We start from the raw sequence: 26,361 nt of genomic DNA, 5'->3' as shown, positions 1-26,361 counted from the left end.
AACTCTGCTCACAAACCTCCACAGAGAGGCTCTTAAATTTCACAGGGAAGTTGAATCCAAAGTTGGCGGTGGGATTTTGTTCAACTTATCTTCTAGGAACTTTCATGCAGAAATGACATTATGGTCCTTTATTTACAGTGCCATGAAGTTTGTGCTTGCTATATGCAGTTTTCCAAAATGAAACAATGCACTGTTTAGAAATATATGCATAAAAATAAAATGATAAAGAAAAGTAAGAGATAAATACATCAATCAAGATAGTGAGAAGTTTTTTTGTGGAGGGGGGAATAGGAACAATGGAGTATTTTGTATTCTTAAAAAATTTTTTTATATTAGTGGATTTACAATGTTGTCAATTTCTGCTATACAGCAAAGTGACCCAGTCATACACACACATATATATGCATTCTTTTTCTCACGTTATCCTCCATCGCATTCCATCACAAGTGACTAGATGGAGTTCTCTGTGCTACACAACAGGATCTAGGAGAGTGGAGTATTTTAAGGCATCACTGTCCAACAGAAATATAATGGGGGAGTTCCCATCGTGGCGCAGTGGTTAATGAATCCGACTAGGAACCATGACGTTGCGGGTTCAATCCCTGGCCTTGCTCAGTGGGTTAAGGTTCTGGTGTTGCTGTGAGCTGTGGTGTAGGTCACAGACGCGGCTCGGATCCCATGTTGCTGTGGCTCTGGTGGAGGCTGGCAGCTACAGCTCCGATTAGACCCCTAGCCTGGGAACCTCCATATGCCGTGGGAGCGGCCCAAGAAAATGGCAAAAAGACAAAAAAAGAAAGAAAGAAATATAATGGGAACCACAAATGCAACTCACATACATAAATGTAAATTTTCTAGCAGCCATGTTTAAAATACTAAAAAGAAACAGGTGAAATTAATTACAGTAATGCCATTTAACCAAATATATCTAAAATACCATTTCAACATGTAAGCAATATAAAAATTATTGCTATTTTTTTTCCTTTACTAAGTTTTCAAAATTCAATGTGTACATTTTCCACATACAGCACATGTCAATTAGACTAGGCACATTTCAAATGCTCAACAGTCACATGTGGGCTAGTGGCTACCACACTAGATGTCACAGTTCTAATGCAGTAGAAATACTACTACCTAGTGTAGAAATACTGTATCAATAAAAATATTTTATTGAAGTATAGTTGATTTACAATGTTTCATTAATTTCTGCTGTATAGCAAAGTGAATCAGTTACATATGTGTATGTATAGGTATATAAACATATACAATATATATTTTTAATGGTCACACCTGCAGCACATTTAAGTTCCTGGGCCAGAACCAGTGACTGAATCTGAGCTGCGGCTATGACCTATGCAGTGCAGCAACTGCGGCAAGGCTGGATCCTTTATCCCACTGTGCCAGGCCAGGGACGGAACCTGCACTTCTGCAGTGACCTGAGCTGCTGCAGTCGGATTCTTAACCCACTGCATGAGAGCAGGAATTCCAATGTATTCTTTTTCATATTTGTCTTCATTACAGTTTATTATACGATATAGAATATAGTACCCCATGCTATACAATAAAACTCTGCTATTCATCAATCCTATATATACCAGTTTGCACCTGCTAATCCCAACCTCCCACTCCTTCCCTACCCCACCCCCCTTTTCTTTGGCAACTACAAGCCTGTCCTGTCTGTGAGTCTGTTTGTTTCTTACATGATAATCTCTACGTCCATTCATGTTGTGGCAAATGGCATTATTTCACTCTTTTTTATGTCTGAGTAATATTCCATTGCATATATACCTCATCTTTTTTATCCATTCATCTATCAATGGACATGTATGTTGTTTCCATGTCTTAGCTATTGTAAATAGTGCTGCTATGAACACAGAGGTGTATTATCTATTTGAATTACAGTTTTGTCTGGTATATGCCCAGGAATGGGATTGGACTGCTGGATCATATGGCAACTCTATTTTTACTTTTTTAAGGAACTTCCACACTATCTTTTTTTTTGTCTTTTTGCCTTTTCTAGGGCCACTTCCTGCGGCATATGGAGGTTCCCAGACTAGGGGTCTAGTCGGAGCTGTAGCCACCAGCCTACGCCAGAGCCAGCCAGAGCCACAGCAACGCGGGATCCGAGCCGCGTCTGCAAACTACACCACAGCTCACGGCAACGCCAGATCCTTAACCCACTGAGCAAGGCCAGGGGTCGAACCGGCAACCTCATGGTTCCTAGTCGGATTCGTTAACCACTGCGCCACAACAGGAACTCCCATACTATTTTCTATAGTGGTTGTACCACTTTACATTCCCACCAACAGTGCATGAGGGTTCTCTTTTTCCCACACCCTCTCCAACATTTATTATTTGTAGACTTTTTAATGATGGCCATTCTGGAGTTCCTGTCCTAGCGCAAAGGAAATGAATCCAACTAGGAACCATGATGCTTTAGGTTCGATCCCTGGCCTCTCTCAGTGGGTTAAGGATCTGGCGTTGCTGTGAGCTGTGGTGTAGGCCAGCAGCAACAGCTCTGATTAGACCCCTAGCTTGGGAACCTCCATATCCTGCAGGTGTGGCCCTAAAAAAACAAAAGACAAAAAAAAAAAAGGCCATTCTGACTGGTGTGAAGTGGTATCTCACTGTAGTTTTCGGTTTTTTTTTTTTCAGATGTGCCTGTGGCATGCGGAAGTTCCCAGGCCCAAGGATCAAACCTGTGCCACAACTATAACCAGAGCCACAACAGTTTACAGCATCGAATCTTTAACCCTCTAAGTCATGAGAGAACTCCCTCATTGTACTTTTGATATGCAAGAAATACTATATCTTAACTTAATTAGGAAGTACATGGATGTTTCTTTTATTATTATTCCTAAAACCATAATATGTTTTTAATTTACTCTTTTATAAGATACATTTAAAAATGAAAAGGTAACTGGCTTTGAAATGGAAAAGGCATTAAATAAAAAATACATTTGAAAAATAAAATAAATAGAATAACCTCACCGAATTTGGGACATTTTATAAGGCATTTTAAATGACAACAAAAATCACACTGTATCACATTTTATAACACAAAAAGCATGCTGAAATATTATACTGGTTTTACTGTACAGTCCCACTTAGAGTTAATGTCATGTGTTATTAAGTCTTCACTAAACATCATTTTTCATAAGAATGCTCCACCTAGAAACAATGATGGCGCACTGTGTGGAAGAGCCACTTTTTCTGTGAGCCATCTGAGAAGATGCTCATGCATCAGTAATACTCATACTCTGAGACAGACATGGCTTGGTTAAACTGAAAACTTTTAGTCTAATCTAAAATTTGGGGAGCTCCTGTTGTGGCTCAGTGGAAACGAATCTGATTAGTATCCATGAGGACATAGGTTCAATCCCTGGCCTTGCTCAGTGGGTTAAGGATCCAGCATTGTCGTGAGCTGTGGTGTAGGTCACAGACACCGCTCAGATCTTGTGTTGCTGCGGCTGTGGCGTAGGCTGGCAGCTGTAGCTCCGATTGGATCCCTAGCCTGGGAACCTCCATATGCTTCAGATGCAGCCCTAAAAAAACAAAAATTAAATAAAAAATAGAAACAAATAAAACAAGGAGTTCCTGTCGTGGCACAGTGGTTAACGAATCCAAAGGACCCATGAGGTTTCGGGTTTGATCCCTGGCCTTGCTCAGTGGGTTAAGGATCTGGCGTTGCCGTGAGCTGTGGTGTAGGTTGCAGATTTGGCTCAGATCCCGTGTGGCTGTGGCTCTGGTGTAGGCCAGCGGCTACAGCTCCGATTCGACCCCCAGCCTGGGAACCTCCATATGCTGCAAGAATAGCCCAAGAAATGGCAAAAAGATAAAAAATAATAATAATTAAAAAAATAAAATAAAATAAATTTTGGTAATTTGTAATATGATTTATATTCTTACATAAAACTTTTCTTCATGGAGGTATATTTAAAATTCCTGCTGGCTTTCTCACTGTATGAAAAAAGTAATGTTATGTTAGCCTAAGCATCACAAACCACCATAAACTTTAACACTGTGAGACCCTGAACGCTATTTCTGGAATGTGCAACTCCAAACACCTACTTTGAACTGACTTTGCTTAAGTCCTTGCCCCACCCTAGAACAGCTCCATATAGCTCCCTTCATTCCTTAATTCTCTCTTCCTGGCACTTTTTCACTCAGAGTAATGAACACTACCACTCTAAGTTTATATAAATTCTTTACAGCTTTCAAAACTTTTCCAAGTCCTATTTGACTTTTACAATCCTCCAATAAGAAAAAGTTAAAAGAAGTCAAAACTGAAAAATTATTCACCTACAGCTAGTAAGTGGTACAAGCTAGCATCCAGAACTCACCCAAACCATAGTTGCATTAATGGACTACATTATTGTTTTTTAAGTATCATAGGGTATGTAAAAGCAGACTATTTCCCTAAAAAATAGACTAGAGAGGAGTTCCCATCGTGGCACAGTGGTTGGCAAATCCGACTAGGAACCATGAGGTTGCAGGTTCAATCCTTTGCCTTGCTTAGTGGGTTGAGGATCCAGTGTTGCCGGGAGCTGTGGTGTGGGTTGCAGACACAGCTCGGATCCCACATTGCTGTGACTCTGGAGTAGGCCAGTGGCTACAGCTCCAATTCGATCCCTAGCCTGGGAACCTCTATATGCTGCAGGAGTGGCCCAAGAAAAGGCAAAAAAAAAAAGACTAGAGAGTCAATTTCATGGTTAAACCCTTAGCATCTAGAACAATAAATAATACAGAACTCTTCACATGACTTTAGAATATCATATGAATAGTTCCCCCTCCTCCCAAAATAGACAGCTTAACTAGTTCTGCCATCTTCATTCTATGATTCAAAGTAAACAATGCAAGAGTTTCCTTGGGGTGCAGTGGACTGAAGATCCAGTGTTGCCACTGCAGTGGCTTGGGTAGCTGCTATAGTATGGGTTTGATCCCTGGCCTGGGAACTTCTACATGCCCTGGACACAGCCAGAAAAAAAAAAAAAAAGTAAACAATGTGTGTTTAAGAAAGTTCTAAAATGTTCTGACCTAGAAGAAATAATTTCAAGTGAAAAGCATACAAAATTAATTTATAAAATTGTTTCTTTTTTTAAAAAATTTTTATCGCCATACCCACAGCATATGGAAGTTCTTGGGCCAGGACTGAAATCATAGCTGTGGCAACATCAGATCCTCTAACCCACTGCACTTGCGCTAGGGATTGGACCCACACCTCCGCAGCAACCTGAGCTGCAGCAATTGGATTCTTAACCCACTGCACCACGGCAGGAACTTCAACTCTGTTTCTTCATTAAGAACAAAAAAAAGGTCATGAAATAAAAAAGGCAGATGCTTATTGTCATCCATTTGAGTCAACTCTGTAAGAATTATTTCTAAAAATATTACAGCTTACATCACCAAATTATTAACATAAAATTAACACAAAAATTGATTATGTGTTTTCCAGGAGCTTGATTATCACTGCAAATATCAACCCATTCTTTTTTTTCTTTTTTTCCCAGCCACACCCAAGGCATATGGAAGTTCCTGGGCCACGGATTGAATCCAAGTTGGGCCAGGGATTGAACTGGCAATATCAGAGATGAGCCAGTTCATTAACCCACTGAGCCACAGCTGAACTCCTATCACTGCAAATATTATTCACACTCCCAGTTAGAAAAAATAATTCAAGAAAAGTTAAGGGTTGAAAGGAAAAACATGGATGTTAAAGACTGTTCTGAAGTCATCAAAATGAGGTCTAAAATGACCATATTAAAATATTAATGGTTATGAGTTCCCTTGTGGTGCAGTGTGAAAAGGATCCAGTGTTGTCACTGCAGCAGCTTGGGTTGTTGCTGTGGCTCAGGTTCCATCCCTGGCCTGGGAACTTTCACATGCCACAGGTACGGTGCCCCACCCCCCAAAAATGAATGGTTATTCCCTCTAATGGGAGGAATAACTTGGACCAAAATAACTTTGGAAGACTTTGGAAGGTGGTATGTGGAGTTTCTGGCAACTTACCTAATGATTATTTATTAGCAGCAGTGCGGTAAACTGCAAAGAACACAGACTCTTGTATGAAAAAGACCTGGGTCTGGATCTTGGCTCTACCTAGGAAACAGATTACAAGACTTCTGAAGATTTATTTAGCGTCTCCAGGCCCCAGTTTCCTTGGCTGTAAAATCAAGCTATCACTAAATGTGTTCCAATATCAAATAAAAGACTTCACCATAATGCAGGACTAGAGAATTAGCGATGATATAAATATATCTATTACTGATGGTGGTGATCACCATAAAAACTAGTTTGCAGATTGTCAAAATGTATTTTAAATGGTCCAGACTTCTAAAAATGTTATGTTATGAATTAGGGATAATGAAGGTGGTACACTGCAAATGTAATAAAAACCACTGAATTGTACAGATGGATAAGATGGTGAATTCTACGATATGTGAATTTTTTTTGGCAATTAAAAAGAAAAATGGCTCAGAAGCTCCTGCTGTGGATCAGCAGTTAATGAACCTGACTAGCATCCATGAGGACACAGGTTTGATCCCTGGCCTCATCCAGGGGGTTAAGGATCCGGTGTTGCCGTGAGCTGTGGTGTAGGTCGCAGATGTGGCTCAGATCTGGCATTGCTATGGCACAGGCCAGCAGCTACAACTCCGATTGGACCCCTAGCCTGGGAACCTCCACATGTCAAGGGTGCGGACCTAAAAAGACAAAAATTAAAAAATTTAAAAAATTTTTAAAAAACGGCTCAAGAGTGTCTGCTGTGTATCAGTGTAACCCAAAATAGGAGTTCCCATTGTGGCTCAGCAGTAATGAATGTGACTAGCATCCACAAGGACCTGGGTTCAATCCCTGGCTTGCTCAGTGGGTTAAGCATCTGGTGTTGCCATGAGCTGTGGTATAGGTTGTGGACTCAGCTTGCATCCAGCGTGGCTGTGGCTGTGGCATAGGCTGGTAGCTGCAGCACCAATTGGACCGCTAGCCTGGGAACTTCTATATGCTGTAGGTGCAGCCCTAAAAAGACCAAAAAAAAAAAAAAAGAGAGAGAGAGAGAGAGAAAGAAAAAGAAAAGCACCTAACATAGCATCCATGAGGATGCAGGTTTGATTCCTGGCCTTGTTCGGTAGGTTAAGGATCTGGCATTGCTGCAAGCTGCAGCGTAGGTCAGCAGCTGCAGCTCCCAATTAACCCCTGGCCCAGGAAACTTCCATGTCTGGCAGGTACAAGTGTAAAAAGAAGGAGGAAAAAAAAGGCTCAGCAGCAATGGTCTGGATAGCAAAGGGATGGCAAGCCAGGTCTGAAAAACTAGAATAAGCAATACCCTGAAAAAATTTAGGATTCTCTCAAAGGGCCATTATTTAAAATAATATTCTCCAAGCAAGGCCAGACTTATTAGAAAATTATCATTTAATATGGGCAGAATATTTTATTTGAAAACATCTAAATTCTCCTAATGGAAATGCTGAAGTCAAAGGCTCCTAAGCTACTCTTTAATTCAAAGATTAATCTGCCTTTACATCTTTAGTTTTAAAATACAAACGGGCTTAGTATTGACTGTATACATGCAAAAAAGGTTTTCATCCATAAAAACCTGCCAACCATTCCTAGACTTGGCCCTCTCCTTAAGACATACAATATAGCACAGCAAAGCCTAAGTCCTAAAAGCACAGTTATACTGCCAAAAGGCCTTTTTTTTTTTTTTTTTTAAGGGCCACACCCATGGCATATAGCAGTGCCCAGGCTAGGGGTCGAATCGGAGCTGCAGCTGATGGCCTATGCCACAGCCACAGCAATGCAGGATCCGAGCCACGTCTGTAACTTACATACACCTCACGGCAATGCTGGGTCCTTAACTTACTGAGCAAGGCCAGGAATCGAACTCATGTCCTTATGGATCCTAGCTGGGTTCATTACCGCTGAGCTATGAAAGAAACTCCCCAAAAGGCACATTTTAAGTATTACTTTAAATTCTTGGCTCCTAAATACACATGAACTTTAGAAGGCCCAGCCTAAACTGAAAAGGTCATAATAGACAACAATTTCCAACTGTTTACATTGTATACTTTCATAAAATAAGGTAACAATAATTAAATTTCCTACTAACTCATTGTCTATAATAACATGAACACAGTTAGTCTGTGGCTTTTAATCTGCAGAAAATGAAGTGTAAAAGAAGTGATAGCAAAGAAATAAAGTCTCTGTGCCTGCTCAAGCTATAAAGCATTGAAATTTACAAATGTTTCCTTACTAGTAAAATGGATATCAAAAAAGTATCAGCCTGAGTTATCTATGTATTTATTAAAACAGCACCTGGCACATAGCCAGTGCTGCAGAACTATTTGCTATTATAATTCTAATTTTTTTCTTTTTTTCTTTTTACAGCTGTACCTGCAGCATATGTTCCCAGGCCAGAGGCTGAATTGGAGCTGCAGCTGGGGCCTACACCACAGCCACCACAACACTGGATCCCAGTTGAATCTGTGACCTACACCACGGCTTACGGTGACGCCAGATCCTTAATCTACTGAGTGAGGCCAGGGATCAAACCTGCATCCTCACAGAGACAACACTGGGTCCTTAACCTGCTGAGCCACAGTGGGAATTCCTATTATTCTAGTTCTTTAATGAGGTTATTCTAGTTCTTTAATGAGGAAATTAAAGTACACAGTAGCTAAGGGAGTCCTATATATTCAGAGGTGGTTAATAAACATTTTCTGTCCCTAGCTGTGCACCCCAAATGCCTTTATTAGAATGCCCAAAATTTTCTGTAGGAAAAAAAAATTTTTTTCTTATGATTGCCATGTGTATGGGTTGACTGAATGTTTCCTAGATTTATTTGAAACATTACCTATATGGATGAACATTGCACGTGTGCCCCTTATTTACACCCATGTTCATATTTCTCACATTTTTATTCTAAAAATTAACACTGATATTCATTTTGCTGTTGTTTTCTTATACAAAGGATCTATTTATTTCTAAATGTTCTATTCTTTAGTAATAACAGTAAGATCAGGAAATACAAAATTTTTAATGTTAGATAAAGAATCTGACAATTAACTAGATGTGCAGAAAATCCAAAAATAAAAAGTAAATGTTATATCAAGTACCATAATTTTTGTTTTAAAATCAGGAGGCCCCACTGTAGTACAGTGGGTTAAGAATCCTACTGCAATGGCTCAGGTCACTTTGGAGGCACAGGTTCAATCCCAGCCCAGCACAGGGGGGTTAAAGGCTCCGGCCTTGCCACAACCACCATGAGGCTGCAGCTTCGGCTCAGATTCAACCCCTGGCCCAGGAACTTCTACATGCTGTGGGTACAGCCATACAAAAATAAAAAATAAATAAAATTTGAATATACACAGAAAAAAGACTGGCAATATAACAAAATATTAACAATGGCTTTCTAAGAAGTAAGTTATTAATAATTTTGACATCTTTTCTAAAAGTCTATTTTCCAAATTTTCCTTATGTCTTTTGTCAGGAAAGAGTTACTTTATTTTTTTCTTTTAAGAGCCGCACTCACGGCATATGGAAGTTCCCAGGCTGGGGTCAAATCGGATCTACAGCTGCCGGCCACAGACACAGCCACGCAGGATCTGAGCCAAGTCTGCAACCTACCCCACAGCTCACCGCAATGCCGGATCCTTAACCCACTAAGCAACGCCAGGGATTGAACCTGCAACCTCATGGTTCCTAGTCGGATTTGTTTCTGCTGCACCACCATGAAACAGTTACTTTAAAACACTGCATTGACACAACGTGGATGAACCTTAAAGACATGGTAAGTGGAACAAGCCAGTTACGATCACATGGACAAATACCATAGGATTACACTTATATGAGGTACCTAGAGCAATCAAATTCACAGAGACAGAAAGCAGAACAGCAGCTGCCAGGGGCTGGGGGCAGGGGAGAATGGCCAACCAGCTACAGCTCCAACAGGACCCCTAGCCTGGGAATTTCCTTATGCCTCAGGTGCGGCCTTAGACAAAAAATAAATAAGTGAATTTTGGTGTATGTAAATTATATCTCAATAATGACATTTGAAAAATCAATTATGAGAGAAAAAGCTAGGATGTAAAGCTAGGATACAGCAGTCCTTCCCAAAAATTGACTTCTTCAGTTGCTAACATTTCAATAGTCTTTATCCTTACAGTGTTTGAAATAATCTTCAAAAAATACTGGGGTAAGAAGTAGAAGCAAAAAGAGGAAAAATTAAGGATGTCTCCCTCGGACATATTATTTTGACTTCTCTAACTTGGAATATATAATTGAGATATGACCAAAACTGAAATTTTATCTTTACACTAAAAGAAAAATCCAGACAATAATTCAATTCAACAGAAGGGGAAAAAAAAAAAATCGGTGCTATATGTCAACTGTATCTCAATAAAACTGGAAGAAAAAAGAGAACACAAAAAAAGAGCATATTATTTTAAAATAACTTCAGAGGAACACTGACCATATATGCAAATCAATGTAACTATAACTGAAAGGTATTATGACATTCTAATTTTTAAACATTATTACTTATTCACGAAGTCAGTCAACTCTCCTTGGATTTTAAAATTATCAAAATAAAACCTTTTCTTTAAAAATATAAGCATAGGCTTCCAGTTCTAAAATTTATGATTATTAACAGAGTGTACTTATATTTTTTAAAACCCAGATTACTTATTTCAGTGCATTAAACTACTGATAACTAAGTGCTGGAAAATAATTTCATATTTTAGTAGAATTGAAATACTTAAAGTCCGGATCTGACAAGCTAGCTGTAAATAAAGTTGCCTCAATTTCTCTTGGGGATAAAACACATTCCGAAGTGTTACCACATGTATCTTTTATTTGGAGTGACTGGGCTCTCTAAGGAAGAAAAGGAACTTGCTGCTGAGCTCAAACTGGATTTCTCAAAGCTAACATCAAGGAGTCCTCTAAACTCTGCCAAATTGTGAACTGTATATAAACAGACACAATATTTATTTTGTGACAAAGATCCTTAAAGCAAGTAAGCAAAATGCTCCAGAAGAAGCAGTCACAGACTTTTGCAAAAGACTTTTAAAATAAGAGTCTACCTTCATTGATTAAATCAATGCTTTGTCATTTATGCTGATGAAAGTAAATGCTAAAAGACTTTTAAATATAAAGTCAGAAAAAAATAAAACACGTGGAGTTCCCGTCGTGGTGCAGTGGTTAACAAATCCGACTAGAAACCATGAGGTTGCGGGTTCGACCCCTGGCCTTACTCAGTGGGTTAAGGATCCTGCATTGCTGTGGCTGTGGAGTAGGCCAGCGGCTACAGCTCCGATTCGACCCCTAGCCTGGGAATCTCTATATGCCACGGGAGTGGCCCTAGAAAAGGCAAACAAAACAAACAAACAAACAAAAAACCCAAAAAAACACATAACTTGATAAAAATATTTAAAAGTGGAGGAGGAGTTCCCATCATGGCTCAGCAGTTACCAACAAGACCAGCATCCATGAGGATGCAGGTTTGATCCCTGGCCTCACTCAGTGGGTTAAGGATCTGGCACTGCCATGAGCTGTGGTGTAGGTCGCAGAAGCAGCTCAGATACCACGTTGCTGTGGCTGTGGTGTAGGCTGGCAGCTGCAGCTCCGATTGGATCCCTAGCCTGGGAACTTCCATATGCTGCAGGTTTGGCCCTAAAAAGGAAAGTGGGAGTTCCCTTCGTGACAGAGCGGAAACAAATCCAATTAGAATCTGTGAGGACGCGGGTTTGATCCCTGGCTTCACTCAGTGAGTTAAGGATCTGGCACTGCTGTGAGCTGTGGTATAGGCCACAGAAGCAGCTCAGATTCCACGATGCTGTGGCTGTGGCGTAGGCTGGCAGGCTGGCAGCTGCAGCTGCAGCTCCGATTGGACCCCTAGCCTGGGAACTTCATATGCTGCAGGTGTGACCCTAAAAAGGAAAAAAAAAAAAAAAAAAGGAAAGGAAAAGAAAAGTGTCTACTCCAATGACATACACTTCATAACCACTCCTAATGCCGGCTATTAATGTTATCTATCAATTAAAATTATAAGTTACAAATGCAATGCAACAATCATAAAGAGTTTAACTATTTTTTCTGGGACCAGAGAGCATATTCTAGATATACCTAGATAAAACTAGATGGTATATTCAATTTCCGTAATAAAAATGATAAACAAATAGTAACACTATAAAATGCATTTTTTTGTAGTTCATAAGATATTTTCAAACCTTTTACCTTTATGCTTACAAACTACAATCATGCAGTAGGCATAAACAATCACTACTTCAAAAACCTAAGGAGGTGGAGTTCCCTTGTGGCACAGCAGGTTAAGGATCTGGCATTGTCACTGCTATGGCTCTGGACTGATCCCTGGGCTGGAAACTTCCACATGCCATGAGCGTGGCCCAAAAAAATAAAAAATAAAAGACTAATATCTTATGGTCATGTGCATTTATTTGAAATAAAATTAACTGGAAATAGGTTCTAAGAGGAAAGCCTAGTCTACAAAAATTTAACATAAAAATGATTTAAATTCTGACCTGTTGCTTTCCTTGTCTTCTGACAGCTAAATCAGAGGAAAGCAGTTTCTTATTTTTGTTTTGTTTTTTTATTTTTTGCTGCACCCACTGGATCCTTAACCCACTGGGCCAGGCCGGGGATTGAACCTGTACCTCAGCAGGGACCCGAGCCACCACAGAGACAACACCACAGCAAGAATTCCAGGAAGCAGTTGAAATTAAAGAAGAATTAAGAACATTTTGGTGTCAAGGCTTATAAAATACCAGGATAAACCACTAGGGAAAGATGTATAGTCTCCCAACACTGTACAGCTATCTGAAGTAATACTGACCTAAGGCACCTGATAGTACTAAAACTCTATGATTATCTATAATCTCATCCTACAAACCCATCAAATAGGCTAACTAGGTAGGGATTAACAATTTAAAAGGCATTTTCGCATATTCTGGTACCTCATTTAATCTTCACATGAGGTATATGAATAAGGCAGACATTCTGATTCACGGGTAAGGAAAACAGTTATGATTGTCTTTTGGCTCATATCCAGAGCTCTCTCCAATATATTGTATTATTTTAAACCTCTTCTAAGAAAGACCCTTATTAAGAGTCAATATAGGAGTTCCCGTCGTGGTGCAGTGGTTAACGAATCCGACTAGGAACCATGAGGTTGCGGGTTCCGTCCCTGCCCTTGCTCAGTGGGTTAACGATCCAGCGTTGCCGTGAGCTGCGGTGTAGGTTGCAGACGTGGCTCGGATCCTGAGTTGCTGTGGCTCTGGCATAGGCCAGTGGCTACAGCTCCGATTCGACCCCTAGCCTGGGAACCTCCATATGCCGCGGGAGCGGCCCAAAGAAATAGCAAAAAGACAAAGAAAAAAAAAAAAGGTTAATATAGAGGCTTCCGGTTGTGGCTCAGCAGGTTACAAACCCGACTAGTATCCATGAGGATTCGGATTCGATCCCTGGCCTCATTCAGTGGGTTAAGGATCTGGTGTTGCCATGGGCTGTGGCATAGGTCATAGATGTGGCTCCGATCTGGCACTGCTTTGGCTGTGGCAGCCAACTGCAACTTTGATTCAACCCCTAGACTGGGAACTTCCACATGCCACAGGTGCCACCCCAGCCCCCCCCCCAAAACAATAAGTCAACATAGGAGTTCTCTTGTGGCATAGCACATTAAGGATCCATCACTGTCACTGCTCCAGCTTGGGCTGCTTGCTGCTGTGGCATGGATTCAATCCCTGGCCCAGCAACTTCTGTAAGTGCCCAGGCATGGCCAAAAAAAAAAAAAAAAAAGCTCAACATAGACAGCTCACTAGATACCTGGGTACAAAAGTTTCAAATACATTTGAAAGACTGTAAAATTATGTGCTCTGACTTGATGGTCAATTATCCATTAACAGACCTTCCTTACTGCATGAACACCCTTAGTTTGAAAATATTCCTACAAACAAAAAGGCAGAAAGAGTGAATAAAAGGACTGATTTTTCTAAGCTTATTTTCTTGGATCATAAAGCCAATATTTCAAACCAAAGGGAACATGGAGCTTCTGTTTCCTATTAGCATTTTAAATTTTTCAGAATTCACCAAATTTAAGGAAACACTGTATAGCCAGCCTCCCAGATGGCCCCAGTGATCCCAGTCTCCTATAAACCATCCCCCTCCCTGCTTAGTGTGGGCTAGACTTAGTTGACTCGCTTCTAATGAGCCGAGTAAGACACAAGAGATCAGAGAACAGGTCATAAAAAGCAGGGTGACTTCATTCTTTTCTTTTTCTTTTTGGTGAGGAACATATGACTAGGTACTAAACCACCTAGCAAAAGTCAAGTGAACGAGCTTGGAAGTGGATCCTTTAGCTTCGGTCAAGTCCTCAGAGACTGCACAGACCCAACAGCTTAACTGCAACCTCATGGGAGACCCTGAGCCAGAACCACCCAGCCAAGCCACGCTCAGATTCCTTTAAGAGGGGACTTTTGGGGACAATTGAAACATTATCTGGACTGTGGGTGGTGTTTATATGGGTGCACACATTTGTTGAAACTCAAATTATTCTTTAAAATGAGTACATTTTTTTGGTAAGTAAACTAAACTTCATAAAGTTGATTAAAAAAAAAAAAAAAAGCCAGAGTTCCCGTCATGGCGCAGTGGTTAACGAATCCAGCTAGGAACCATGAAGGTTGTGGGTTCGATCCCTGGCCTTGCTCAGTGGTTTAAGGATCCGGCGTTGCGGTAAGCTGTGGTGTGGGTCGCAGACATGGCTTGGATCCCGTGTTACTGTGGCTCTGGTGTAGGCCGGTGGCTATAGCTCCGATTATACCCCTAGCCTGGGAACCTCCATATGCCGCGGGAGCGGCTCAAGAAAAAGGTGAAAAGGCAAAAAAAAAAAAAAGCCACTGAAATCTTGAGCTAAGAAAAAGCCACTTATGAAAAAGCAGTGAGAAAATAGAAGCTGAAACAAATGACCACCATAAACTCACATGTTCTAAACTGCTCCTCAATTGTTCACCCACAGCTTTTCCCACCTCACATGACAGCAATCATATGTTTCCTGCTGTTCTAACCAAAAAAGCTTGAGTCATTCTTTACATTCACATACCACATCCAATACATAAGCAAATCTTGTTGGCTCTATCTCAAAATACATCCAGACTATGGCTACCTCTTACCACTTCCACTGCTACCACCTTAGTTTCTCGCCAAGATTACTGCAACAGCCCAATTGGTCTTCCTGCTTCACTCTTGCTCCCTAAACCTACTATTAACCCAGCAGCTGGAATGATCCTTTCAAAACCTAAGGCAGATCATATCATCATCTACTCAAAAGAAACTATGCCCCATTCCACTCAGAATAAAAGTCCATGTTGTCACAATGGCTTTCCACAGTCATATAAACTAGCTGCTTGTTATCTCCCTCATCTCCTCTCCTACTACTCTCCTCCTTTCTCAATCTACTCCAGCCGCATCAGCCTGCTTCCTATTTATCAAACACACTGTGCAAGCTCCCACTCTTCAGGCCTTTACAAGGCTGTCTCCTCTGTCTGGAACATCTTTCCCTCAGATATCTGCAGGGCTCATCATTCTCTAATCCCTTTGGGTCTAAGCTCAAATATGACCTTTTTTACCCAGACCATTCTATTCAAAACTGCAAACATTTCCACTCATTGATAACCCTTATTTTACTCTACTTTTCCTTTGTTATCAGAGCACTTACCACTTTATAACATATTACATAACTTATGTACTATGCATATTGTCTATTCCTCCATTCCTTCCATAAAAAACCTTCTAGGGCAGGATCTTTGCTTTGTTCACTGATGTATCTAAAGTGCTAAGGACGGTGCTCACTCAACATACATAAAAGGTGTTCAACAGGAGTTCCCATCGTGGCACAATGGAAACGAATCTGACTAGGAATCATGAGGTTGTGGGTTCAATCTCTGGCCTTGCTCAGTGGGTTAAGAATCTGGAGTTGCCGTGAGCTGTGGCGTAGGTTGCAGATGCAGCTCAGATTCTGCATTGCTGTGGCTGTGGTGTAGGCCAGCAACTATAGCTCCGGTTTGACCCCTAGCCTTGGGACCGTCCATATGCCATGAATACAGCACTAAAAAGCAAAAAAAAAAAAAAAAAAAAAGGGTGTTCAACAAAGACCATAGGAATGAATGAATTTCTGAATAACCGTGTCAAGGACTGAGCTATGCACTTTATATACACTATTTGATTTAATCACTACGGCAACCCTGACAGGTATTTATTAACCTCCTATTATAACCGAGGACCATAAAGATTAAAAACTTCTCTAAAGTTACCTAAAAGTAAATGAAGACATATATGAAGCCAGGACTTCATTATGCCTAACTCAAAAGGCTTAACCACTCATTTCCTCAAAGGCGGGTTTGAATGGGACAAGAACTAAGCTGCTATAGGAGGTAAGCAGGTTGAGAGTACATGGAAAAAGAGACACTGATTTGAGATTCAATGCAAGGAGCAGAAGCAAATAATTACCATTTAGGTAAATTCTTTCAATTTGCTTTGCTTCTACTCCTGGTCCTATGGGGAGAGAAATTAATGCCCAAAGGTTATCAGAAAGATAACATAAAAAAGGAGAAAGAAATAAGAGATCCTGTAGCCTGAGCTCTATGGATGAGAAAACACAGGTCACCATCTTTTCTTTAAATTCACTGGCATACTTATTCCAGTGGCGTAGAGCAATATACTAGCAGGGTTTTTGGTCTGTTTCCTCAAAATGCTTTCTCTTGTAGATTCCATTGGTGTAGTAAAGGTGTTAGTAAAATTATATTTGAGAAATAGACCATCTATACATAAACATTTACAGATTTAAACCTGAGGGAAAGATACAGATTTCTGCCAGCATTACCTTCTTTGGAACATAGCCACGTTCATTTGTTTACACATTGTCTATGGCTCCTTCACACTATAACAGCAAACCTGAGTAGCTGCAACAGAGACTATATGCTTACAAAACTGAAAATACTATCTGGCCCTTTACAGAAAAAAAATCATAAAACAAATATTAATAAAATAAAAGTTTCTTGATTTCTTGCATCAGTATGTTTTCAAATAATCACTTTTCCTGATTATTTGAAAACATACCCTCTAAATTCTAGAATAAACCACCAAATGTTTTTGTTCTTATGGCTCATATAACTGAAAATATCTCAATAGCTTAAGTCCAAGGATAATAGTCTTCAATCCAGTAAACAGAAATCATTAAATTAATTTGGGCCAACAGTTATTAAATACTAGAAACTTTCAGAAACATTGAGATGTCAATCTTGAAGTCTTAAAATAATTTAGCACGAAAGTTGAGAGAAAAGGAATTTTTTTTAGCTTCTGTCTTTAGTATCTGAGCTACCATGTAAAACAGACTTCAAGGAAGTATTTCCAACAAGGAAAAAAAAAATTTTTTTTTCTTGCTTTTTTAGGGCCACACCCAAGGCACATGGAGGTTCCCAAGCTAGGGGTCCAATCAGAGCTATAGCTGCCAGCCAAAGCCTCAGCCACAGCAACATGAGACGCGAGCCATGTCTGTGACCTACACCACAGTTTACGGCACTGCTAGATCCTTAACCCACTGAGCGAGGCCAGAGATGGAATCTGGGTCCTCATGGATATCAGGCAGATTCGTTTCCGATGAGCCACGACAGGAACTCTTAGAACATTTGCTTTTAATCTTGCAGGAAAACAAGCTAATACATAGAAGAGCCAATTTCTTACTTATTAATCATTTTTAAATTCTGTAATCTATTTTTCCTCTCCCAATCAAAAAATTGATTTGTCACTGACAAAAGATTAAACCTTGATTCACAAAATTAAACAAAAAACTCTTCACTGTATATATACAAGATAAGAAAATCCTTTTCCTAATACAGCCCAATACAAAAACGTTTTAAGTTTATCAAAGGAATATTTAGCTGCTTCTCATGTTTTACAGATAAAGTAGCAGGTTATGCCATTCACACTGACACTTAGAAAAGTAATCTCGCAAGTTAATAAAAACATTTATGGAAACAAATTGAAAAGCAAACAGGAGAGATACTTAGCATAAAATGAGGTCAAACTTTTTTTTCCTTTAAAGATTTTATTTCAAGAACATTTCACATTGAAAGATGAACCAATCCAAGATATTATTAACACTTCACCAAAACCCTACAATACATTTAATTTAGATCCCAATAGGGCTCTCAACCTATACATTTCTACCTGCATTTTTCATATCTCAACCTAGACTTCCAACATACAAATTTTAAGACATTTATTTGTTTTCCCAGAAGCTTTTCCTCAAAACAGAAAAATTATTTCAGTTAACACTTTCATATTATTTTTCTCAAAATTAAATTTGCTATATTAACAGAATTAGTCAACCAAGAACTGCTTCTAAATATTAAATTTTAAGCCTAGAGCCTTTTCCCATTTTTCTCTAAATTTCATTTTTTTAACAACACTATAGTCACAAACATTTTAGCCAAACAAAAAACTTCTTGTCAACACTTAAAGGAACTGTTTCAAATGTTACATGTAAGAAAGTACTCTACTGTCTTTGAGGCCGATCCCGTTGCGCCACAGAGGGAACTCCAGGGCTAGAACTTTCTATGGTGAATGTTATATACGTGAAATTAGTAATGGAATTACACTAAATAATTGATTTTTGAAAACTGCATTGTATCTTTATAATATGGAAAGAAAACAAATCTGATCATATGCCTATATAATCAGATCTCTGATTTCTTTATTAAAATGTAAATCATCAGATAATGTCTAATAGAAAACAGTCCACAGAATTTCAAATTGCAAAGAAATGTTTCCTACCTTGCCTGCTTCTCTTTCTAAGTCGACATACTCCCGGCTAGGTGTTTGTCGCTGTTCTCCCTGCCAGCTGGCCGGAAAAAACTGGAGAGACAGATTGGTTCCTGTGGCCACAAAAGCCTTTTAGAAAAATCAATACAAACAGGATCAGGAGCAGGACATTACATAAATTATGCAGGCAGTCATTTATTTTTACATCAGTTTCTGTCTTAAGCCAAGCAGTACCGAGATTACTTAAAAGTAAAAAACATGCACTCATCATTTTTCTTAAGTATTAAGTTACAAACATCTGATTCCATTTTGAGGACATTTGCCATTGGCTGCTTAAATATAAAATCAGACACGGAATCAATACTTTCTTTCAGGACATTTTTTGCTGACGTTAGTATTGCACACTGCTCGTGTCTAAACAGAAGTCACCATCACCGAATTTAAAAACTTGTTATTTTCAAATGTGAAAATCACTGAAGAGCTAAATATTTTAAATTCTAAAGCACACCATAATTGAAAGTTGTATAAATGAGACATTTTAATTTTTCTTGATTTCCCTTGCTCAAGGAAACACTATGCTCCAACGCTCATGTTAAAAATGCACTTGGGACTGTCTCTGCTCTGATAAACCATATAGCATGTGAAGTGACAGTACTTCTCATCTTTCTAAAACCTTGGATGATTAAAAAAACATGCTTCTTCTAAAATTCGACTTTAGGAGAACTGGATCTAATGGTAACAAAAGAGTATTCATCTAATATTTATAAAAGATTTGGATGTTACAGCTCAACAAACAGAACAATCTAAAACCATTTCAATAAAGTGTCATTCTGTGTAGCCCCTAAGCAATTTAACTCTTTTTTCCCCCAAGTAAAAAATGAAAAAAACACTAAAAAATGGAAATAACACTGTCCCTTTTTCTCAGGGAAAATCTGAAATAAATAAGTAAAAAGCATTTTGGAAAAAAAAACAAAAAAACAAAAAACACTTTCATCGTCTAATTGTAAACTCTGTTGAAATCAGAGAACTTTTTGTTTTACTTCACTAATTAAAGTTCTAAAGCATAATTTATTTCCAAGCATTGAGTCCTAATCTCAAAGCAAGAGGTTCACAATTTTGGCAATTTGTTTAAAGCATTCGCTGAGTCAGTTATCCACTAGTTCCCTAATAATTAACAGCTTAGATTCTTTAGAGATAAAAATTATTTAAGTATTTCCAATTTCTATGCATAGAACTATAGGTACAGCTATCAACCTAACTGCTAAATCTCTATAGACATCTTTTTTTTTTTTGTCTTGTCTTTGTAGGGCCACACCCAAGGCATATGGAGGTTCCCAGGCTAGGGGTCAAACCGGAACTACAGCTGCTGGCCTACACTACCGCCACAGCAACTGCGGTGGGATCCGAGCTGCATCTTCGACCTACAACACAGCTCACAGCAATGCGGGGTCCTTAACCCACAGAGTGAGGCCAGGGATCGAACCTGGGTCCTTATGGATACTAGTCAGGTTCATTAATCACTGAGCCACAACGGGAACTCTCTATAGACATCTTTAACGGCATCTCTCTGATCAACTGAAATACCTTTTCTTTTGGTAAATATTTTATATGAATAGAGACTAAACAAACATCAACATTAGATTAACCTTTAAAAAAAACTTTGCCCACTTTAGCATAAGTTTAAAAACCAACCATGTGACATGAAATGAACTAATAATAGTTCAAATAAAAAGCAGACACTAGGAGGCAAACTTCCTAGGCTGTATGACTGAGGCAAATTACTTAATTCTGAACTTCAGTTTCGGTATTTATAAAGCGCTGAGGACAGTGCCAAGTAAATGCTACATGTATCTGCTAAATAACAGAAATAATTTTGAGGGCGTTCCCGTCATGGCGAAGTGGTTAACGAATCCGACTAGGAACCGTGAGGTTCTAAGTTCGATCCCTGGCCTTGCTCAGTGGGCTATGGATCTGGCTTTGCCGTGAGCTGTGGTTGCAGACTTGGCTCGGATCCCGTGTTGCTGTGGCTGTGGCATAGGCCGGTGAGTGACTACAGCTCCAATTAGACCCCTAGCCTGGGAACCTCCATATGCCACGAGAGCCGCTCAAGAAATGCCAAAAGGACAAACAAACAAACAAACAAAATAAATAAATAAATAATAATAATAATTTTGAGCTGGAGAAGACAGCCAACTTTTTCAGCCTCGGCTAATAAATTCTCAGAGCAGCGTGACAGCAGGTAAGAGATTCTGCCCATGAATATGCTGTCAAAATTCCCCAAGCAAGTTTCTCCAATATTCATCTTGTAACGAATCTTTTGCCACCAATGTACCCCAAATCAGCTCTGTACTAAGCAAAGGCATTCTGCAGTTCTTATTACCTCACCTCCTGCCTGAAGACCAACCTCAGAAGAGATTTCCTGTTTCATCACTTCATGCCCTTTATCTCATCAACATCACTCTCTCTGAGACAAAAGTGGTAAAAACAGATCATTCTAGAATAGCATTTCCCAAATTAATGTGACCACAGAACTTTTTTTTTTTTTAATGGAATACCTACACAAATATGAGTCAGGAAAATTCTACTTGAAAACAAAACAAAGTCACAATGGTAAAAGTATCTGCGTGTAGGATTTTCAGACCATCCTAACTATATAGCATAGGTTTCATGAACTGTAAAACAGCACACCTGTGTCCATCCAATACACTTTATTTTTCTATCTTCAGGATTAAAAATATATAACTTTTACTGCTTTCACAACAGAATCACCATACCTCTCATAAGTTTTTTTTTTTAATTTTATTTATTTTATTTTTTTTGTCTTTTTGCCATTTCTTGGGCGGCTCCCACGGCATATGGAGGTTTCCAGGCTAGGGGTCTAATCGGAGCTGTAGCTGCCAGCCTACGCCAGAGCCACAGGAACTCGGGGTCCGAGCCGCGTCTGCAACCTACACCACAGCTCACGGCAACGCCGGATCGTTAACCCACTGAGCAAGGGCAGGGACCGAACCCGAAACCTCATGGTTCCTAGTCGGATTCGTTAACCACTGCGCCACGACGGGAACTCCAAGTTTTTTCTTTAAATTAATCATTAGTATTGAAGAGATCTCTAACATTCTTACTACAATAAGAACTTATATAAGGAACAAATCAGATTTTACCAAATAGATTCTACTCCTCACCCATAATCACATTTGTTTCATGCTATGACATGGAGTCTGGATAAGTTTTACAGCTAAGAAGAGATGAGCAACACAGCTCTTACATTGTTTCATATCTAAATACAAAATAAACTCATTAACCTGATAAGTTAAAAGAATTCAAAATAGGAGTTCCCGTCGTGGCGCAGTGGTTAACGAATCCGACTAGGAACCATGAGGTTGCAGGTTCAGTCCCTGCCCTTGCTCAGTGGGTTAACGATCCGGCGTTGCCGTGAGCTGTGGTGTAGGTTGCAGACGCGGCTTGGATCCTGCGTTGCTGTGGCTCTGGCGTAGGCCAATGGCTACAGCTCCGATTGGACCCCTAGCCTGGGAACCTCCATATGCTGCGGGAGCAGCCCAAAGAAATAGCAAAAGGACAAAAAAAAAAAAAAAGAATTCAAAATAAAAAAGAATAAAGGTGGGGGGAGGGTTGGGAACAGTTATGAGAACTAAGTATATTTTTACTATATATGGCTGTCAAAACAGAAACAAAATAATGCCTTTCCACACCTATTTTCCACAGTCAAAGGAGAAAAAGCCACAGCCTGAGTCATAAGATAAATTTTGGGCATTAAATTAAGTAACCTCTAAATTCAAATAATCAAGTACTATGATGCAAAAGACACTATGCAAAACCTATACAGTGGGGGTATATATAGAATTAATGTGGTCTCCATCCTTGAAGAACTAACAATTATCTCTTAAGGTAAATGTGGGTAACACTGAATTAAAGGGAGGAAACTAGAAAAGGAGGAAAATGTGAAATTCCTTTCAAATACTGTTACATTTATTCAACAAGTTGTCTTAATTACAAATCTTACATAGAATTCCATCTAGCTTCTTTCACCTTTAATAACTGTCAGAAATTTATAACTAATTCAAATTTGTAGGATCAGCCATTTGGAAGAGGGGGAAGGCCTAGAATTAGAATGACTGATCTGTCCCTGAAGAAAAATTTATGACAAACACAAGCAACCTATAATACTTCTATAGTATTAATTCATGCTATAATTTAGTAGTTCAAATACACTGAGTTAAATTATACTTCCAAATCATAACTACATGCCATAAAGCCTGATATGACAAAAGATTCCCTATTAGCTATGTTTCATTAGGTTTTCCCCAAAACCTCAGCTCTAAAACTGTGAAAGCATTTTGTAACTCATCTTTCATACTTACATCAATTACCTCCAAGAGAAGCACTGGTTAGGTATACATACCATCCACCTTTTCCAAAAGGAAAGCCAGAAAAGGATGATATAATCAATGAATGAATGATTATTCTACCACTCAGTGCCAAAACCAAAAAGTATGTGTCCTATATACTTGAGTCATGTAACTATTACAACTACTCAAGAAAGTGGGTGAAAAGCTAGAGATTTCCTTTTATAACAGGAAATAACGACCAAACATTCTAGAGCTCCTAATAAATCTGACCAATATCTTCTCATTATCTGTAACACAACTCTAAAAAGCCTTCATTTTAAATATCAAAATACTCTTAAAAATAAATTTGATTTCAGTGATGGAAAGATAAAATTTTATAATGTAAATTATATCTCAATAAAAATAGATTCTATACTGTACAAGGGGTGGTAAAAGTAAACGTTCAAGTCTTCCTATTGTTAACCTAAATTCAAACCGTGCCCATACTTCAAGTGTCTAGAGATGTGATGGCCCAGGTCATGGAAACCATTAGATTCCATTATACACTGCTTCAATTTTTTTGTTTAAATAATAATCAACCTCTTCTCTTTTTTCTATCCAGTTTTTGGATCATTTCCTCCTCATTAGTACCTCCAATAGGGAAAATCAGAAAATGGGAGAAACTAGAACACCTGAATTTTTTTTTCACGTTAGGTTTGGTAGCCATGAAGTACGAAATCTACCACCTAAAATACGGCCTCAGATCAACTGTGAGTTTTGCAAAGCTATGCAATTCTTTAGGAATTGCAGGCCTAAACGGGAGTTTTTTAGCTTTGGAAAAACCCAATGGTTTCTTTCCGGGTCTCCTGAGGCTTAACATTCTAGGAAGAGAATGACACGTTCTTGAGGACTTTTTTTTCCTCTATTAGGACAACAGATAATTGGATTTACTCTCATTTATTCTCAGCTATCCTGAAAGTGGGACAGCTCCACATACAGATTTACTAAAAATCTAGCGTCTTAGAGACAAACTAACGCCCAAGAACTAGAACCTTGAACGAAGCCCAATTCTTTTTCCGTACGGCTGTTTTCTTCCTACTAATAACACCCTGACCCTTTAAGCAGTGACACAGCCCTTACAACGGCCTTGCCCTGTTTAGTTGGGCTCAGGTTCGAGTTCCACTCACGGCACGGTGTGTGCGGAGCCGTGTCTGGGAAACAGATTCCACCCACCGAGGGCCACAGGGAAGCGTCTCCCCGCGAGGACGCGGCCCGCCAGTGTCTGGTTTCGCATTTTGAATCCCGAGTAGGAAGTGAGACGGCGCCCGCTCAGTTCCGGGAGCCGCGGCGTCCGCGGCGCCGCGCGGAACCCGCCTGGGCCCCGGCGGCCCCCGCGCAACAAGTGCCCTGCGCGCGCCCCGCGCCCCGCTCCCCTGCCCAGCGGACTTACGATTTCCGAGCGGCCGTCGCGGCAGGCGTTCTGGAAGCGCGCCTGACGCTCCTCGTGGGGCCGGTCCCTGAAGCCCGTGTACTTAATCTGTAAGGCAGAGACGGCCCGAAATCAGGAGCCAAATCCGCGACGCCGCCCGCCCCGCGCGGCGCCGATAAGGGCAAGCAGAGTCTGCGGGCAGACGGCTGCCCGGGCGAGATTGCTCCTCCGCGGGCCGCGCAGCCCAAACTTTTCTCCGCCCGGGCCCACTCGGGGCGCGCCGCGGCCTCCCCGCCGCCCGCCCGCCTGCCTCACCTCACATTCGCGGCTCAGCTTCCTGAAGAACTCCTCGTTCTCGAACTTGCTTCTCTGGTCAGGCACGACACGCGGCATCTTCCCGCCCTGAGGCCGTGCCGGCCGGCCGGGCTCCGGGCTTGCGCGGGCACCCGCTGGCCGGCTACGCGCTGACCGACTGACCGCCCACCCGCGGCGCCCTGACTCTCGCTTCCCTTTGTTTCAGGCGCCCGCCCGCGTGGGCTCCCGCTCCCGGGAGTCTGAGGTGCCGCTGCCCGCTCGAGCCCAACCCACGCCGCTGCTGCAGCTACCGCTGCCGCCGCCTCAGCCGTTGCCTACCGCCCGCGCGGTCCCAGCACTCGCCGCCCCCGGCCGCCGCCGCCGCCGCCGCCGCAGCCACTTCCTCTCGCCGCCCACCTCGCTGGCCCTCCCGCTCCGCCCCCGTCGGCCCCACCCCTCCTCCTCGCGCGCCCGCCCGCCCCAAACTCCGGCAAACAAAACGCACCATTCACAACTCCGCGATCCGCGCCGCGCATGCGCCGCCCTCCGGCTGGCGGCGCCCAAGGACGGCAGCGAAACCGAGCTCCTCCTGCCGCGCGGCCCTCGCCCTCAGGCCCGCCCGCGGGCCACTTTGTGTGGAGTCACGCCGTGGGGGTCTTCTCGGTTCTAGGAGACAGGAAGCGGCCCGCGCGAGTCCTTTCTTTCCACTGTCTGGAACTTTTGGGCTCCCCGGCAGCGCGGAGTAGCCCCAGACTGTCACGTGAAGGCGAGGAAACTTAAGTCCCTGCAGACTTTGCGTCTGAAAACCGACCTGGATGGGTGTGGGCTGTGCACATCAAAGGCTAAAGGTGGAAGAGACGAAAGAATCCGATTGAATCCACATCATGGTGGAAAGGTCAGAGCTGTTGAGTCAGAAGGGACTCAAAAGGGATCTCGCTCACCTTCACTGCCTGCGGGCTGGGGCCCTTCCACAGGCACTGGGGCTAAGCCTCAGTGTGCTTGTTTCCAAAACGCAGACAGTCACAAGCTCACAGTGTTAGAGTGATAACCTTTATATAGTTCTAGCACATGATGTGCACTCAATAAATTTACATTTCTAAAGAACAAGCTGAATTATACAATCCAGTGCCAGTCCATATATTTACACAAATGTGCAATCAAATCCTAAAAAACAAGATCCACAAGTTCCAGGGAAGTCATTGAGCACAAGCTGGAGAGAGTGTGACATGGGATTCATGGCAGAGCTTGACTTGAAGTTGGTCCCCAATAGATTCTATCCTTAAAATCCCAGCTTGTCAAAAACTCAGTCCAAGGATGGTAAATTGGTGCCGACTATAAATGACAGTAGCTAGCCTTGTTGCAAAGGATTGTAAGGATATATTCAAACTCACAAGAATTAGTGCCAAGGGCATTTGGCAACGTCTGCCAGAATGCAGGGTTTGGCAGAATTTCCCACCACTGTCTAGTCCA

The 26,361-nt window shown here is 41.0% G+C and overlaps 1 protein-coding gene across 4 annotated transcripts in view; it reads right to left on the bottom strand.

Annotated features, from left to right (window-relative positions):
• The window catches only part of CBFB (core-binding factor subunit beta), a 68,646-nt gene extending 43,382 nt beyond the window's left edge, over positions 1–25,264 (bottom strand). For all 4 annotated transcript variants that reach the window (XM_047789730.1, XM_047789729.1, XM_047789732.1 and 1 more), the window contains exons 1-3: positions 24,913–25,264; positions 24,619–24,705; positions 18,835–18,951 (exon numbers count right to left, since the gene is read on the bottom strand). In XM_047789730.1, coding sequence (XP_047645686.1) covers positions 18,835–18,951; positions 24,619–24,705; positions 24,913–24,990 — 282 coding nt within the window. In that variant the 5' untranslated portion in view covers positions 24,991–25,264. The remainder of the gene's footprint in view (positions 1–18,834; positions 18,952–24,618; positions 24,706–24,912) is intronic.
• Positions 25,265–26,361: the final 1,097 nt, after the last annotated feature.

Source organism: Phacochoerus africanus, chromosome 8 (genome assembly GCF_016906955.1).
Source record: "Phacochoerus africanus isolate WHEZ1 chromosome 8, ROS_Pafr_v1, whole genome shotgun sequence".
NCBI classification, from domain to species: Eukaryota; Metazoa; Chordata; class Mammalia; order Artiodactyla; family Suidae; genus Phacochoerus; species Phacochoerus africanus.
The sequence above is the reverse complement of the archived record's forward strand: the minus strand, read 5'-3'. Positions and strand labels throughout refer to the sequence as shown.